The 16407-nt window shown below is 45.0% G+C and overlaps 1 protein-coding gene across 3 annotated transcripts; it reads left to right on the top strand.

The window, feature by feature from the left end:
* The first annotated feature begins 3152 nt into the window (after positions 1 to 3152).
* Positions 3153 to 15215, top strand: LOC147898293 (uncharacterized). Of its 3 annotated transcripts, none has more exons than XM_087379124.1 (8): positions 3153 to 3415; positions 3529 to 3681; positions 3767 to 3952; positions 13824 to 13912; positions 13994 to 14076; positions 14224 to 14326; positions 14416 to 14526; positions 14737 to 15215. In XM_087379124.1, exons 1-8 carry the CDS (start codon positions 3313 to 3315, stop codon positions 14866 to 14868), a joined length of 960 nt encoding a protein of 319 aa, XP_087235250.1. In that variant the 5' UTR covers positions 3153 to 3312; the 3' UTR covers positions 14869 to 15215. The 3 variants fall into 3 exon arrangements, with proteins under 3 accessions (XP_087235250.1, XP_087235249.1, XP_087235251.1); XM_087379123.1 differs by having other exon boundaries at positions 13991 to 14076; XM_087379125.1 differs by having other exon boundaries at positions 14012 to 14076; positions 14737 to 15213.
* The last annotated feature ends 1192 nt before the right edge of the window (positions 15216 to 16407 follow it).

The raw sequence follows: 16407 nt of genomic DNA, 5'->3' as shown, positions 1-16407 counted from the left end.
TCCTTTTTTTGGAAACAATTGTTGAGCTAAAGACCTCATCCCTACCAAATGATGGAAGTAATTTGAAAATAGCATACATATCAAACTGTGTCTGTTTGGTTGCATCTGAAGTTTCATTATGCATCCCACAATCGAGGACCTGATAGTCTCCCAATGCCAAATATCATCACAATCTCTAGACTCAAGCTTTTGACCCTCATCTTTTAGACACTTTCATCTACATGGGTGGCAAACATCCTCTCCAACTAGAAGGATTATAGGAAGATGCAAAATAACGACTCACGAAGAAAGAGAGTATATTGTGAATTTAGTAAGACCGTACAAAACTTCACGCAATTGAAAAGAGGGCAACATGAATACTTGATATATAACATAAATGTTGGCACTCGACATCCAATAGTTTCGACCTAATTACAAAAAGGATGGTAGATACAAATCCAATAGAACTATAGCATGCATGTCAGTAGCCTAGTGAGAAACCCTAGACGAGGAGGAGTTCAAGCTTCTCCATGAGCATGATTGGGAAGGAAAGATACGAAGGTTTGACCAGTTTGGAGAATGGATAGAGGCAAAGGAATCTAAGGAGGGGACGAGGCCCTAGAGAAGGGAGAAGTTATGGCAAGTTCTTATTTAATGTTTAAGAGTAATATTCATGACTTATAATAGAAGCTACAAACTCGAGCAAACAATAAAAGCTCTGCTGACAAGTTCATTAAAATGTTTCCAAATCTGCTTGCATTACGTTAAAAATATCAAAAGGTTAGTACTTTAATTTTGAAGAAATGTTATTGGATCTGCAAGGAAAAGAAACCATTGGAGGGAGGCAACAACATACCTCACAGTGAACTAGGACACTGATAAGGTTACCCATTGTCCTAGAAGCCATGAAACTTGCATTGAATGACTTGCTGCTGAAGTTTATCAACCATTGGGCGTCTGTGCCTAGAACATCGTCATCAACCTCTATGTTTAGCATGGCTTCCCTCATGGCTCTCGTGGGCTTGGTCACAGTGTCAAACCACAAGTCTACAATCCTCATTGGAGTAGGCTGAGGTGAGAATTTTCTTGAAAGAAAACTGGAAGGTCATTATTTACATCATGAGTTGATTGCATCACTGCCTCCATTACAAAATTGAATTCTGTCTATGCTTCGCAAACGATTGGACTTCCAATTGAGCTCGAATCTTCATCCTCCATTCTCTTAGCACTTGACATCTCGAGCAGTTTCAATGGACTCAACTCTCGAGATCAAATGTCTATTCTTTAATAAGTGTAACCCAATAGCCGAACCTTGAAAAGCCTATGGGCAGCTGAGAAAGCTTGTTAAAACATAGGAGATGAAGCAGGGGTACGGATACGAGGCCAACAAATTAGTGGCAAAGCAAGAAAACGACTCTTGTGAGGATTGATGGAAATTTGGCTGGATGGAAAGGAATGCGATGCAAAGAATCAGAATCAGGTGGAGATTGATGGACATTTGGATGAATAGGAAGCTGCAAGAAATCCGAAGAGAGCAGTGTAGACAAAGAGAGAGACAAAAAGCCATGCATGAAAGTAGGTTGGCGGCTACTGCCATTTGTGTGTAGAAACAAACCTAAGAATTGCAAGGAAGGGAGTAGAAGATGAGGAAGATTTTGAAGAAGTGACAAAAAAGAAGAGAGCATACGTACGTTGGACGATTTTCTTGCCCTTTACAAAAGAAAACGAAAAGTATTGAATTTTAAAAATGAATGTAAAATTATAACATGTGGCTTCATGAGAGGCCAGATTTTCATTTCATGGCTCAATGCTACCTGCCTAAAAAGTTGCCTCATATTTATAAGATCTCTCAATATGAAGATCCCTGCTTCCATCTAGAAGTCGGTGTAATGTTTCAATTATCTAATCACTTTGAAAAAATATAATCTGACTTCCCTAATACAATATATGCCTCATATTTGACAGTGATGTGTGTTGAGTTTTGGCCTCCTAGCATGAATCCATAGTTCTCGTAAGTTTTTGCTAATTAGGGTCAATGGCCCTTTTTCATGAGTATTCGGCTATTGTTCATCTTCCTCTCCCCATATGTATTTTACTTTCACTTGCTTTTTGGGCTCACAATTTACTCCTCTCTCTCTCTCTCTCTCTCTCTCTTTCTCACTTAGGCACTCTCTCTGCACCTGTCAAATTCACAAAAATGAGGTTAAAGAAAATGAAGAAAATGCAAGTTGCTTAGCAAAGTGGGAGGAGAGGTGAATGAATGCACGGCTATCATGTGGCAATTTAGTTGTATACAAGGACCAAAGAAAAGAAGGTGGCCAAGCGCACTTGCCACATGGCTACATGGCATTGAACCCAATACCACTTCCGCCACACTCAAATGTTGGCTTGCATGGTTAACACTTGGAGAGGCGCTATTTGTCCTACAAAAAGGGGATCGCCCACGAGCATCGGTAACTACTCCCCTGAGCCAACCCTCGCCTATCCCTGACAACCAGTCTGCTTACCAATCACATAACTTGTTCACCCGCAAAGATTGTTAGTTCTCCTTCGTTCGTCCACCTAGCATGTAAACATGCACCGCCTAGCCTTTTTCTTGCGTGGGCAGGCGACTGACGGTGTGTAATTGTCGTAAGACTATTCCTTCATTTTGTACATGCTTCACCACTTGTGCCAGGAACTCCACTTGCCACCAGGTGCAATCGTGAGCAACTGCACTTGCCACAAGGTACTATGAGGAGGATCCCTATTAATTTTAAGCATGCCTAAAAGGCAGAGCTCTACTAACACTTTTTTAAACAAGTGAGTACAAGTACTCGTGAGCACTGCCTTCAATTTGGTTCTGTAAAAGAAAAACAATTGTCAAGATGATTGGATGATTAATTTGCAACACCTGTGATGGAAGCCTGTGCATAGGAAAGTCCGAATGATTTGCTAACTGAGTGTGGACAAAAGTGTAATTGTAGCCGTGAGTGCTAAAAAGTGTTCTCGGAATCACTTTCAACACACATCCCGTATTGCCAATCAATTTTGGACATTCATCCCTTACTCTTTCTATTCTTAAGTAGTGGTTCCCTGTTCAAAGTAACGTCATTGAGACAAGTTGACCGCTACATCAGTGTACTACAAGAGATGCGTAGAGGAAGAGAAGAGGTATTATAATACGTCTCATTTCTCGTATAACTCAATGCAAATTCCACTGTCGTCGTCTGCTCATTATTGCCGAAGTTCCATCTTCCTGCCTGCGTGCTCTCCTGCATTTTCTCGACAAACCCATTTACGTTCATTGCTTATAAGATACAAGGACTGAATTGCGACAGTTTCAGTAGAGATATGGAACCGCAGCAGCCCCTTGCCAGCGTCAAAGCACTTTACATTTATCCTATCAAGTCGTGCCGGGGCATTTCTGTAAATACCGCATTTATGTCTTCTACCGGTAAGCTTTGTTTTACCATCCCTTGGCGAGTAGCTCTCTTGCAATTGTAGAACGATGAACTGTTTGTACACGATCGTGCACTTGTCTATGCGGCAACTTCTTATCTTGCACAGGTTTCAAATGGGATCGTTTGTGGATGGTCGTCAATTCGAAGGGGCGAATGCTGACGCAGCGGGTGGCGCCAAAGCTTGCACTCGTTGAGGTGTCGTTACCTGAGGACGCTTTGAACGGGCAATGGGTTCCTTTGTCTCCAGATTCTGCTTTAGGTGGGTAACGTCAACTTGTTCAGCATGGTGATGGACGTCTCGCTGCGCAGAACTCTAATATCGTCCTGATGCACTGAACACCAAGGCGTGAGGGCGCCAGGGATGGAACCACTTCAGATTCCACTTGTTGCAGCATCGTCCCAACAGAGAAAAGAAGCAAACGCTTCGGTATGGGAGTGGGCAGGGTCGGCTTTGGATGAAGGTCCTGACGCAGCAAAATGGTTCACGAGATTTCTAGGACAAGCATGTCGACTCGTACGCTTTGACACGTGTAAGTTTCTCCCCCCATTTTTTCCTGATAAGAAGAGAACAGGTTGCACTTCATATTTGGTCTCGAAAAAAACCTTTCAAACTGTTGAATAAATTAGATTTGCGACTTTAACTGCTGTGCACGTTGCTGTGCCAATTATTGTAGTGGGCCTAAAGGTGCAAGAAGGGTTTTGTAGGCTATGAAGTGACAGAACAATCACGTTCTTGTTTTTTCAAGAGAAAAGAGCCTTCTATTTAAATGCTTTGAAATCGGCTATGCATGAAGCGCTGACAGAAACAGAGCTAGCTGCCTTGCAGCCAGTTGCTCCAGTAACTGGCTCACTGCCTAGAGTACAATGGGAGCAGCAGCAGCCAGTGAGGAAAACACAACTTTGGGGTGTCTTGATCTGTGAGAGTGAAAAATGTGCATGCAGCCCAAGCCTTGCAGAAGAGATGGTTACATGATGACACTCAGACATTTCCTTGAAACCTGTGTGCCTTGGTCCATGCAATATCTAAGCTAAATATTGAGGAAGATGACCAGCTGTTCCAGGCTGTGATGCCTGTCTCTCCCCGTGGAAAGCTTGAGGGATGCTGCGTGGCCTCACGAATGTCATCTCTTGTGACTATCTCCCCACTCTCTAGTAGCCAAGGGATACCTTCTCTATGTGCAAAGTTTGTATCCCCTTCGACAGTCAAACCACCATCCCGCAAGTGAACATGTGTCAAATGCAATGAGCAGCTACTGCTCAATATCCTCTCAGCTTCGTAAGCTGTAGATGTCTCCACTCTCTCATCAAACTCTGCATCATTGGGGATCTCTTCCGGGCATGGGGGCCATTGGTAAAAGTTCACCTATGAGAGGGCTGGGTATTTCTGAGTAATTTCTGCTGCAGAAGGAGCTTCTAGGCCTGCCCAAGAGGGCTCTACTTTGCATATCAGGCCCCTCCTCCAACTGAAGAAGTATGATGGTCTACCATCCCCACCTGGGCTCTGGTATCAAGTGTGCGATCACAGGCCCAAAGGAAATTCATGAGAGTTGTGGCCATCAAGACCTGGTGCACAACCAAAGCTCTGCTCTGCCTCACAGGCAGGGCTTTTCCTGTGCTCTAATACAAAAGCTTGTGGCACTCAAAAGTGAGAAGGCCTCCCCTTTGGGACCCACAATGAGCATATGATCAGAGCTGCTTGCATAAAGAGCTCTGATCTAACGTGCAGAAAAGTCCAAATGCCTCTGCCGTCTAAAGATGTCCAATCCTCCTTGTCATTAGCCTTCTTGAAATCGAGAAGTGGGATTGCAGGAGGTTATGTTTCTTGTTTGTGTCTCCCAGAATGTGAGTATGTTATGAACAAAGCATATTTGTGTGTCAAGTGAAATCCCGGAGGAGATGCTGCAGATGCAACCTCAAGGTCCTGGCCACACTTGTCAGCTATGTCTAGGAGGATAACTGGCTGCAACTGCTGGACGTCTGCCCTATGTTTCCCCCTTTGCCCTTCCCTTTTTGCCCCCCTTGGAGATGAGGTATATACCCCCAAGAAAGAAATGGGAGCAGTATGTCCAAGTCAAAAAGCTCCTGAAAAGCGAGGTGGAATGAGGTGGCAGCAAGGTCCAATAATTGCTAGAAGAAGGCTGGGGTAAGAAATGGAAACATTATGTCCAAGTCAAAAAGCTCCTGAAAAGCGAGGTGGAATGAGGTGGCAACAAGGTCCAATAATTGCTAGAAGAAGGCTGGGGTAAGTCCATCCTCTCCAGGGCACTTCTGGGCTTGTAAGGCTTTTTCACCTTCAGGGCTTCCATGACCTTTCATATGTGAATTGAGCCTCCATTCATCCCATCATCACCAAGGTAATGATAGAAAAAATTTGGGTCTATACCTAGGGATAAGTGGGATCCACCTGGAAGAGTTGAGTGGGAAGTAGTCAGTTCCAAGTTCTCCTGCTAGTCCATGTGTATCTATCGTATCACAACCCGCAGCCTTTGCAGGTGTGTACCTGTTGATTTGGGTCCCTAATTTGAAAGAACAGCTGGGTCTCCTATTTCCTTGCTGTGTCCATTGCAAATGAGAAGGATGGAATGAGTACTCTATGTGGTTGGCTGCAACTGCATTCAGCTGTAGTTTGGCTTACTTGTACTCCTTTTGAAGGGCCTACCGATGACTTATTGCGTGCTACTGGCAGGTTGCTTTGGTAGTGGAGGGGTAAGGGACTTCTAATGTTTGGCCTCTAGGATCCAAATTTGAGTGATGGTCTCCCTGAGCTCATCCTTTAGGGACTGTGGAATCCTGTTGCCTCACGCACTATGGCTGTTCCAAGAGAACAATAGGCCATGGTTTGTCATTGTGATCCCTGCCGAAAATTAGAATCCTATTGGAATCCACCTTGTTGCATAGCCCAATCACCTAAGTAAATCAGTTTAGTGTCTTGAAAAGAACATCATGTTGGCACATACCAGGGAAAAATTGAAGGCTACCTTACATACGCAAGAACTTAGCTCACGCCAGGCAATTTTTGTCTATGATGACAAAGGTGGACTGCTCCCAGGGTCCTCTCTCTCTCTCTCTCTCTCTCTCTCTCTCTCTCTCTCTCTCCACAGCAAACAAATCATGAAAGCAGCCAACATAGCAGGAAAAGAGGAAATCGAAAGGGCGTACAAGCAGCTAGTGAGAAGAAAGAAGAGAAAGTACTTGAGAGACAAACAGCTTGAGCATTTTGAAGATCTTAAAAGAAATCCCAGTAAATTTTTACAAAAGCTACACAGAAACAAATCACAGGTGGGGGAAGCGGGATGGGAAGATTGTCAAGGACCTCAACGAGAGAGGAGGAGGAGAACAGGCCAAGCAACATTTCTCCATCAAAGTCACAGATGGTTTTATCCCAGAAAGAGATGTGGAGAGGGGGCTGAAGAAATTAGCGAATGGGAGGGTCCCAGATTCCCAAAGGGTAGCAGCAAAGATGCTGAAATGGTGAGGAGACAAGACAAAGAGAGGCTAAACATGCTAATAAATAGGGCTTTGGAAGAGGGATTTCCCATGGAGTGGCAACTGAATAGAATCGGACCAATCACACAGGAGGAGACAATAGGACAGCAAGCAATTATCGAACGATCATGGTAAGCAGTTTAATGCCAAAATTATGTGGCGCTTTACTCGAGCTGAAAATCAGTAAATTGTCAGAAGAGCACAGGAAAAGGGCCTCATCTCAAGGGGGGTTCAGGCCCAAGCACTCAACAATAGACGACCTAGTTACAATAGGAGCTGCCATAGAGGGAGTTAAGGACAAGGGGAAAGCAATTTACTGCCGTTTCATAGACTTCAAGAACGCCTTTGGCAGGGTACCTGCAAAAACTATGCAAAAGGATCGAGCAGCTGCAAATACCTAAAGAATTCAGGGAAGCCATGCTTAGATAGTATGAGACGTTCCTCGTGGAATAGGTAAAGCCCTTAGTCGATGGATCAAAAGCAAAGGAGAAGATAATCATAAGCAGTGACATAGGCAAACAAGGCTGCCCCCCTCTCACCAACGCTCTTCGGCTTGTTCATAGTGAATAAAAAGATTGGATGAGAGCACACAGTGGAGAGGGAGTACAGCTTGCCAGATATGCCATGTCCTACTTCTCCTTATTTATGCAGATGATGCAGTACTCTTTGCAAAGCACAAAAAGGACATGCAAACACATTTGGATGCATGAGGCAAATTTTGCCAACAATCAGGGATGAGAGCCATTATTGCAAAGAAAAAGGTCCGGACATGGAACCAGCTAACTTCCTTTACATTTGAAGGGAAGTAGTCACAACCTATAAATATTTGGGCTTCAGCTCGAAAACAATTACAAGTGGGATGCATGTGTGGAAAGAAGAGTTATGGGTTCTGAAAGCCCTGTATAGTATCCAAAACAAATGCAAAAAGGCACATCTATGGAGCTGGGAAATGAGGAAGTTCCTATACACAACCCTTGTTCAAACAGTGGTCCTCTATGGATGCCCAGCATGACTCTCCATAGAATATTAGAAAAGAATAGAAACAATTCATTTCTCGTTGGAGAGCCAGGGATCAAAGTGCAGACCCCCTTTCCTGTCATGTTAGCAGAGACAAGGATGATACCGCTTGAAGTGGAAGCTCTGTGCTGATACATAATATACCTTCACAAGGTAACCAAGATGGACGCAAGAAGACTCCCGTTTAGAGCCCTGGAGCCAAGCAAAAATTCATGTTGGCGTAGAGAGGGAGTCAAGTGGATTGACAGATGGGGGCTACATGCTGTAGATATCCCTAAGGAAGAAAGGGAAAGCAACAAGCTAGTCGTGCAGAAAATGCTACAGAAATTATTGCAAGACCCGGGAACAAAAATGTAATTCTACAAGGCTCAAGCGAGAGATAGACCCGATGGAGAAGCACGAAATGCAGGAATATCTCAGGGAGGGTATCTCAATGCTCAAAGGCATCTAACCTGCAGAATAAGAACCAGCTCCCACGATCTAGAGGTAGAAAAAGGTAGATGGGCCAAGGGCCAGACCAAGAATCCCCAAAGAGGCAAGAATTCGTAAAATCTGCCCAACAGGAGAGAGAGAAAATGAAGAGCATACACTCCTTCAATGTAGAGCATACATGCATATTAGGGAAAAGTAGAAGGTACAGCAGCAATGACCTCAGCCTAGCAGTCCGTATGAAGCAACCAGCCAAGCATCTGCGTGCATACCTTAAGGAAACATTGGGCACTGCAGTAAAATTTTGGAAATGGCCGATAGGTTGGCCACGTACATCCTAAGCACATAGGATTTACCCGAAAATGTATCAGTAAGAGCCACTATCATTATGATAGTGGCTTCTAGTCCCATAGGTTGTGTAGGGTCTCAAGCGGACTTTAATAGAATTATATCATATCATCTCTCTCTCTCTCTCTCTCTTTCGTGCACACGCATGGACCTTTGTGAAGGAAGCCCCTCGTTTGTTGTCCTCATCAAATTCTAGATTGTTGGAGTCACCTCCAACATCCAAGAGTCTACCTTCTACTCTAGATTGTTGGAGCCACCTCGAACATCCAAGAATCTACCTCTGCCAAGCAGCTTGTGAGCTCTATCCAGGAGGCTGCAAGCTTGATCGTACATGTTTAGGACACCAATCTTGAGGCCTTGTGCCCTTAGCATAAAATCAGATAGCTTTAGGTTCCATTGCTCCATACCGGATGCTGTGAACATGAAACCCTAAAATGGCCGCTGTGCACAAATCAAGACTCCCATAGTTCCACTCTTCTCAGGTTGAAGACATATCACCATTACCTCTAGAGGATGGGGGTAGCCTTGGCTGGTGCATAGCTGGTGATGGGACGCTGGTGCCCGTCAAGGGGTGTCGTGCGTCTCGGTCTCCTAGATGAGGCTCGACGCAAGACCAGAGCCACCGTGACTCCCGTGGGACGTATCCCGGGTCTAGACAATGACGGGAGGTCCCCTAGAGTGATCTGTGTGTCCCCTCGATGTCTCATGTGTCGTGCTGCGATCGTCGGGTCGGGGTCTCTGTCACGTCGGCGGCTAGAGATTGGACGATCAATGTCACTCGATGGGAAGAACTCTGTGATCCTGCTCTGAGAGGTGTCTGATGATGTGACCAAGCCCTGTCGCCTGAGTAAGTACTCTCTATGTCGGATTCCCTCGTGAATGAAGGCCGCGAGGCATCTCTGATCTGGGTAGGCGAGGAATCTCGAAAGGAGCCTAGAGCCGTCTCTGAAGAGGCAGTGGTAGCAACCTCGGATCTTGTAGTACACTTGGCACCTGAAAATAAAATGCTCCTTCGACTCAACCTCCTGACAGTCGCACAGTATGCATAAGCGATGCTCCCTAGGAATCCCCTCTGCTCTGCCGCTCTCTATGCAGAGGCGGTGTGATGATACCCCGAAACTGTCCGATGGAGATCCGTAGTGAGTGAGGCATATGAAGCTCAGTGTACTTCGGTGGTGTGATGAATCCCTCTTCCGAAATGCGAAGACAGTAATCTCTGTAGAAACTCAGATTCACTGGAAGCTCCCTCGGCTCCAACCAGGTCCTAAAGGTGTGTAGCTGCAGGAGATCCTCTCGAATGACCTGGTTGGTATGTGGTCCAATCGGGATGGTGGGTGGGAGTACCGGAGGGGCATCTAAACTGTATTGAAAAGGAGGTATCCTATCGATGTGGAACCCTAGTCTCACAAACCATCTGTGAGTCTGTGCATACCAGCATCGCTCGTCTCCCTCTGCTGCCCACCTCATGGAGGAATCGAGAGCCAACCACGGCAACCTCTGTCTCCCTGATGTGCAGTCCCCATATGATCTAACCCGGTGTAGATATGTGATGGTCTGAAAGGCTGCATTGAGCTGGAGTGGAGAAGCACCAAACTCGGCCTGAATGATGTGATGTGGTACAGACGGTTTCCCTCGGATCATCCGTGAGAGCATGAGGATCTGCAAGCGCTCCACTGGTGTCCACTCTATCTCTCACATGTTAGGCCCCCAACAAGGGCTACCATACATACCGGCTGGTCGGACCAAGGAGTCGAAGAGAAGAGCCTTGGTCCGAGGGTCTTGGAAGTGGGAGTGAAAGCACTGTCTCTCTAGCTGAGCGAGTGAGGCGTATCCCTTGCTCAGTCTAGCCTGCATGGTTGGTCTTATCGTGAAGATCGGGCCGGAGAAGATGACCCCCAAGTAAGTGTATGAGGATACGATCTCAACTGGTGACCCATCCAAAGTACAGAGTAGCGGCAAAGCTTCGCTTGTAATATCTTGAGCCTGAAAGATGGTATGATGAATCTTATGGCCAAAATACTCTCTAGAAGAGATCTAATCATACTTGCAAAATCAGGATCTAGAGAGAGAAATACTAAAAGCCTACACTTTTTGAGGTCCTCCCACTTTGTGTAGAGACCCAAAAGGTCCCCCCCAAAGGTGGAGGGACTCTTGTCCAAAAGGTCTCCTATAAAAGAGGTCCCACCATGGAGTAAAAGTAAATTGTTTCCGTTGCATGTTTGCTCGAGAGGTGTTAAAGATCATGACCTTGGTCTTGCCAAGGTTGACCTCCAAATCATGGGATAAACAAAAAGCCTGCAGTGCATCCAGGTGTCGCTGGAGCCCCTCGGGTGTGGACGACAAGAGTACCACGTCATCTGCATAAAGAAGAATCCTGATGATGATCCCAACAAGTGAGCAACCGGTCCCTCCAAATGTCCCCATGAAAGTCTCAAGCTCATCGATGTAGAGGCCAAACAGGGTCGGTGATAAGGGACAACCCTGTTTGATCCCTATGGTACTCAGGATCGCATCTGTCCAACCTGCGCCTGTACGAACTCGGCCTGAGACTCTCATACAGTGCCATGACTGCCCAGATGATCTCCTGATCAAATCCCAGTGTCTATAGGCGTGTGATAAGACGAGCTCGAGGTACTATGTCAAAGGCTTTGCGGAAATCCACAAAGCAACAGTATACCCTCTCCTTCCGTGATCTGGCCTCCTCAATGACACTCGTGAGTGTGAGTATGTGATCCACAGTCCCATGGTCTCGCTGAAACCAACGTGACCCTCTGCTCTGAGCCCTCTCATCTCTGCGAACAAGCTGACCGATGCATCCAATACAGCTGCATAGATCTTGGACATCACATGTCCAATCATGATAGTCCTGTAGTTACTCGGGTCCATGGGATCTCCTACCTTGTGGATGGGGGTGATGGTGTTGAGTGTCCAAGTGCGGGGGAAGCCAAGGCAAACAGCATCATTGAATAGCTTTGCTAGGATCGGGGCTAACATGTCGATCCCATATGTGATAAACTCAGTGCATAGCCCCTCGTGATCCTTAGCTCGGCCATTGTGCAGTTTCAATCTCGCGTCCTTGACTCCCCCTCTGGTGAACAACGTGCAAGTGGTGGGACGAGGTGTGTGTATGAGGTGTGGAGTGGGCTGGTGTGGGACATCATATAGATGGTGTGCATACGTGTGCTAGACTCTCGTGTCGGTGAGGGGTGATGGGGACCTACGCTCAAGGAATCTCCGCCAAAAATCCTTAGAGTTGTTGTTGTACAAGATGTGCAGCAGCTCCTCCTCATTTTGACGAAGAAAAGCCTGCTTCTTCCGACGTACGAGACGTCGGTACTTGCATACCGTGTCTGGTGTGTTCGGGAGGTGACATCTGGTTTCAAGTCGGAGCTGTCGGCGATAAGCCTTGCACTCCGCATCGTACCAATTGTTGCAAGGTACAAAACCAAGAGGTGGTGGTCTAGTGGACCGTGTGGTGTGGGGAAAGATTTGGAGGGCAGCCTCGTGGAGTGTGCGACTAATCAGGGCAGCACGGTCCTCTATGAGTGGTATGTGATCGATGTAGGTTAGGAGTTTGTTTAGGCGTCCAGAGTAGGCCGGTGAGAGGTTGTGATCAAAGTGTATGTCGTGGTAGGTGTCGTGCTTCCGATGTGGTGTGTGTGGTGTGGCTAAGCATGGGGTGGCGATAGTGAAGAATAGGTATGTGTGATCAGCTCTCGGAGGGAGTGGTGCTACGGTGAAGTCGGTGATACATGAAGTGAAGGTAGGGGATCCCATGATGTAATCTACTACACTAGTGCCCCCCTCGTGTGGGAAGCAAGTAAAACCACCTGAGGAGGGCCATAGGTTGAGCCCGTTGTAGATGATGAGATCATGCATCCTGCCCAAATCAAGGAGCACGTGTCCATATGGTGTAACAGGCCCGTGTTGGTCCGATGAGGTCCTAGTCATACCTGCTCCGTCTAGGTCCATGACTGGAAGCATGATAGAGTCGTCTCGAAAGTCTAGGAGTGGTGCCTGTCGCGTACTCGTCCTAGCGTTGAAGTCCCCAACAAGGAGAACTTCCCCGCGGGCTGAAAGGTCTGGGAGATCTTGATGTAAGGGTGCATATGGAGATGTCTCACCCTCTTCTCGTGCCACTCTGACGAAGTGGGATGTGTCTGGCGGGAAGTAGCATATTGCTATGAAAAGGTCACGGGTGTCTGTGCGTCGGATCCGGATCCACATGAATTGGGAGTGTGCATCCTTGCTCTCAATGGAGATGGCTCCAACGAGGAAAGACCTGTACAATACTACGACCCTGCCTGATCCTCGGACTCCTCCTGTATCCCTCGTCTCATCCCTGAAGGCTAACTCCCATGTGTAGCCACTGACTATTGGTAGTGGACGCCCTGGGCTCTGGTGTGTCTCCATGTAAACAGCTGTTAGCGGCATAGCAAGTGTGATAGTCACTGTTGGAAAGCTGTCTTCCATACGCTGGAAACATTGTTAAATATGAGCACGTCTGATTATTTAGTGTCGGATGGTTAGAGAGAATGTGTCAGTCAAACCTTGGAAGGTATTCTACATGCAGCTTTTCCAATTTTAGAGTGTGCCCTATGATGGAGCATTGAGCGAAAGGCTAATAGTCCATTCATTTTCATGTATGGATTTCAGCCTAGAGTGCCGTCATCCATATGCTCATCACCTATGGGCTGTTGCAGTGTCGCTGCCCCCATCAGGGTGAGCAATTTTGTGGCGCCATTGTATAGAGAGGCTATGTTTGGAGCAAGTATTTGATCCTGGCTCAGGATCAACGCAAGCTATATATTTAACACACGCAAGTAGATGATTTTATCGTCCTTCATGGAGCAAGCAATCTCAAAGCATATACAATTAGAAATGAAGTGAATATACACTATCAAACTGCACAGAAGATTATCAGGAAATGAAACTACAAAGGTTTTCAAATAGTAAGTGCTGGTACATATGCACAGGGCAGTTTGTGAACCTTTTAAGCTATGGGGGTGTCATTGTACGATGTGTTGGCATTTTTGGCATAGAAAGTTTTTTTTTTGGGTAATTTGTACAACAAAGATCAAAGAATCGACACACATTTGACATGATTGTCTCCGTTGGCAGCTAACGTGACAAGGCCAACTGATCCTAGCTATGCCAATGGCTTTGAGACTGCTTTCTCTGATGGTTTCCCTCTTCTTCTCATATCTCAGGTATGCATCTCCTCTTTAAATCGCAGGTGAGCAGAGAACATAAAGTTTTCTAACCTGTGCCGATGTATGTTTTATTAGAAGCATGTTCATGTTTTGCAGGCTTCCCTGGACGCTTTGAATGAGAAGTTGTCGAACCCATTACAGATAAATCGGTTCAGGCCCAAGTATGTCTCTGAAATCGAAGGGTTTGATAAGAATTAAAAGTTTAATTTTTGTGCTGTATGATAAATGTTGATCGTCTTGGTCATTCTTGATAAATGGAAGTTTCATAGCACCTGTCAGGAGATGTCTAATATGCAGCAGATTCACAGTATTTTTGTGCAGGGATGTGAACCATTTGCTGAAGACTTTTGGCAAACATTTACCCTGTCTGATTTGAAGTTTCATGGGGTAAAGCTTTGCTCTCGCTGCAAGGTGAACCTGGGAATATGCATTTGTTTTTTGGTTGTTTTTCCTCATCATATGGGTGATTCTTTATAGTAGGACGAGTTATTTCCTTTCAGGTCACCACTGTGGATCAGGAAACAGGGGAGGTGGGGCCAGAGCCTCTGAAAGCATTGCAGTCTTTTCGTTCTGGGAGAGTCATGTCACTTGCAAAAAAACATAGTGTAAAGGTAAGTCTATGAGAGCTTTGCAAGCTGCATCGAGCCTTAATTGAGAGCTTGACTTTGCCTACGAAGTGCAACAAAATATCACCATGAAAGCTGCGGCCTTTGGTAGGGAGTTATTGAACAACTCATTTTTGTCCTGTAGATAGCACTATCAATTGACAAATATGCTAGACATCTGGATAAGCCTCTTAGTGCGTTCTTTGTCGATTTCAGGTATTTTTTGGACAGAATGTTGTGTGTGAGCAGTCTATGGATCTTTGCCATGGTAAACATCTACCCATCACTGTAGGTGATACATTGGCAGTGCTGAATAAACTACCAAGTATCCCAGAAACATTCGTGTGAATTTATGCACGCCTAAATTCTGAGGGATCCAGCAAGCGTATGCGGAGTCTAGGAGCACTTCTTTTGCATGAAGAATCAAGGTCTATCGCATTGAAATTGGAGTAATTAAAACACTGCCGTGTCATGCTTGCGATATGATACTGATACCACCACCGCCAAATATCAAAGGGGCCAGATTCACATTGCGCACAAAAAAGTGAAATTCTGTAAATAAAGTTTTTAGTTTGAAGAGTTTCATTACGGTAAGGGCGGTTCATGTAAAAATGCTCACTGTGGATTAGATTTGTAAATGTGGTGAGCAAGTTGGTAGGAAGACTTAAGCAGCTTGCATCTCGGAATATGTCATACTCATCATATCACCATAAAGCAAATTTTGTTTTACAGCATTTTTAGCCCTCAAGGGAGCCACTTATAACAGGGTGGGAAGGCCTTGCCTTTTGGAATGTCATGTAATGTAGCTTTATAAATATTTTTAATAACTTGTAGACGTGCCTATTTTAGCAAGAGGAATATAAAGGTGGTGTCGTATAAGAGGCAAAGAGAGCCTCCATCTTTAGAGAAAAACCCAATGAAAGACAAAAGCATTTAGAATCTTCACAAGAGATCTAGTAAAAGACAAGAACATTTAGGACCTCCATAAGCAAACAAAAACCTTAAACCCTGAACACATTAGAATCCCTTAAACTCCTACCGAGCCACACTTAAACCTCATACTAACCACAATTTGCATGCTTAGTTTGACCAAATGAATTAACTTCAAAACTATGGACCTAATTAGCAACTCACTAACCAAGACATCCCTTAGGACCCTTGCAAGGCCAAAAACATCAATACAATGGCATTCTTATTGATGTTGTTAATAGCTAATGATGATTGGTGTAAACATATGCTCTCACACAAAGCAATCAAAGCCTATTACATCTTTAGAAGCCAACTCAAAAGGAGTGTGTCCAATGGGTGATGTTGTATGTGCATATTGCTTCAGTGACTTTTTAATCCCATTGGCTTCGATGTTTGGTCACCATCTTATGCATTGACTTACGCAAGATGCTGATGATATTAGAAAGTTAAATGGTTATTCAAATTGCAAAGAGGGTGCTTTTATCTTGAAGGCTTTACAAGATCTTACAAGCGGCTCGTTTGGCAAGATGGAAGTAATGTTTACAAATATGCACAATCTCCTTGGATCTCTAAGACAATTCTTTATTACGCTTCTCAATAGAGTCTCTTGATTTCTTCATGGCTTTAAAAGTATTGGTAAACCTTTGTTCCCATGTCACTATCCATTTATTTCTTAGTGACTTCTCTCTTTGATCTTCACCACCTTCTTCATTTTCTAATTGGTAGACCAAGCAAATAGGATAGTCTCTCTTAAGCATTCTAAAAGCGACAATAGGTAGTTATTGTTATGTTGATAATTTATTTATTTTTAATTTAAAAATGATGTTTTTCTACTACAATTAGAACATTTTAAAAAGACAATAGGTGTTTTAGAATTTATTCATGAACCTAAAAACAATGTATCGGCAATAAAACAAG

The sequence above is a fragment of the Dipteris shenzhenensis genome, chromosome 9, assembly GCF_047967505.1.
Source record: "Dipteris shenzhenensis isolate YYH24624 ecotype China chromosome 9, Dip_SZ_1.0, whole genome shotgun sequence".
Taxonomy (NCBI): domain Eukaryota; kingdom Viridiplantae; phylum Streptophyta; class Polypodiopsida; order Gleicheniales; family Dipteridaceae; genus Dipteris; species Dipteris shenzhenensis.
The sequence above is the reverse complement of the archived record's forward strand: the minus strand, read 5'-3'. Positions and strand labels throughout refer to the sequence as shown.

Coding starts and splice junctions, on each gene's coding strand:
- LOC147898293 (XM_087379123.1), top strand. CDS start 3,313: ATGGAACCGCAGCAGCCCCTTGCCAGCGTCAAAGCACTTTACATTTAT. Junction 14,077..14,223: donor ATAAATCGGTTCAGGCCCAA/GTATGTCTCTGA, acceptor GCAGATTCACAG/TATTTTTGTGCAGGGATGTG. Junction 14,327..14,415: donor AGCTTTGCTCTCGCTGCAAG/GTGAACCTGGGA, acceptor ATTTCCTTTCAG/GTCACCACTGTGGATCAGGA.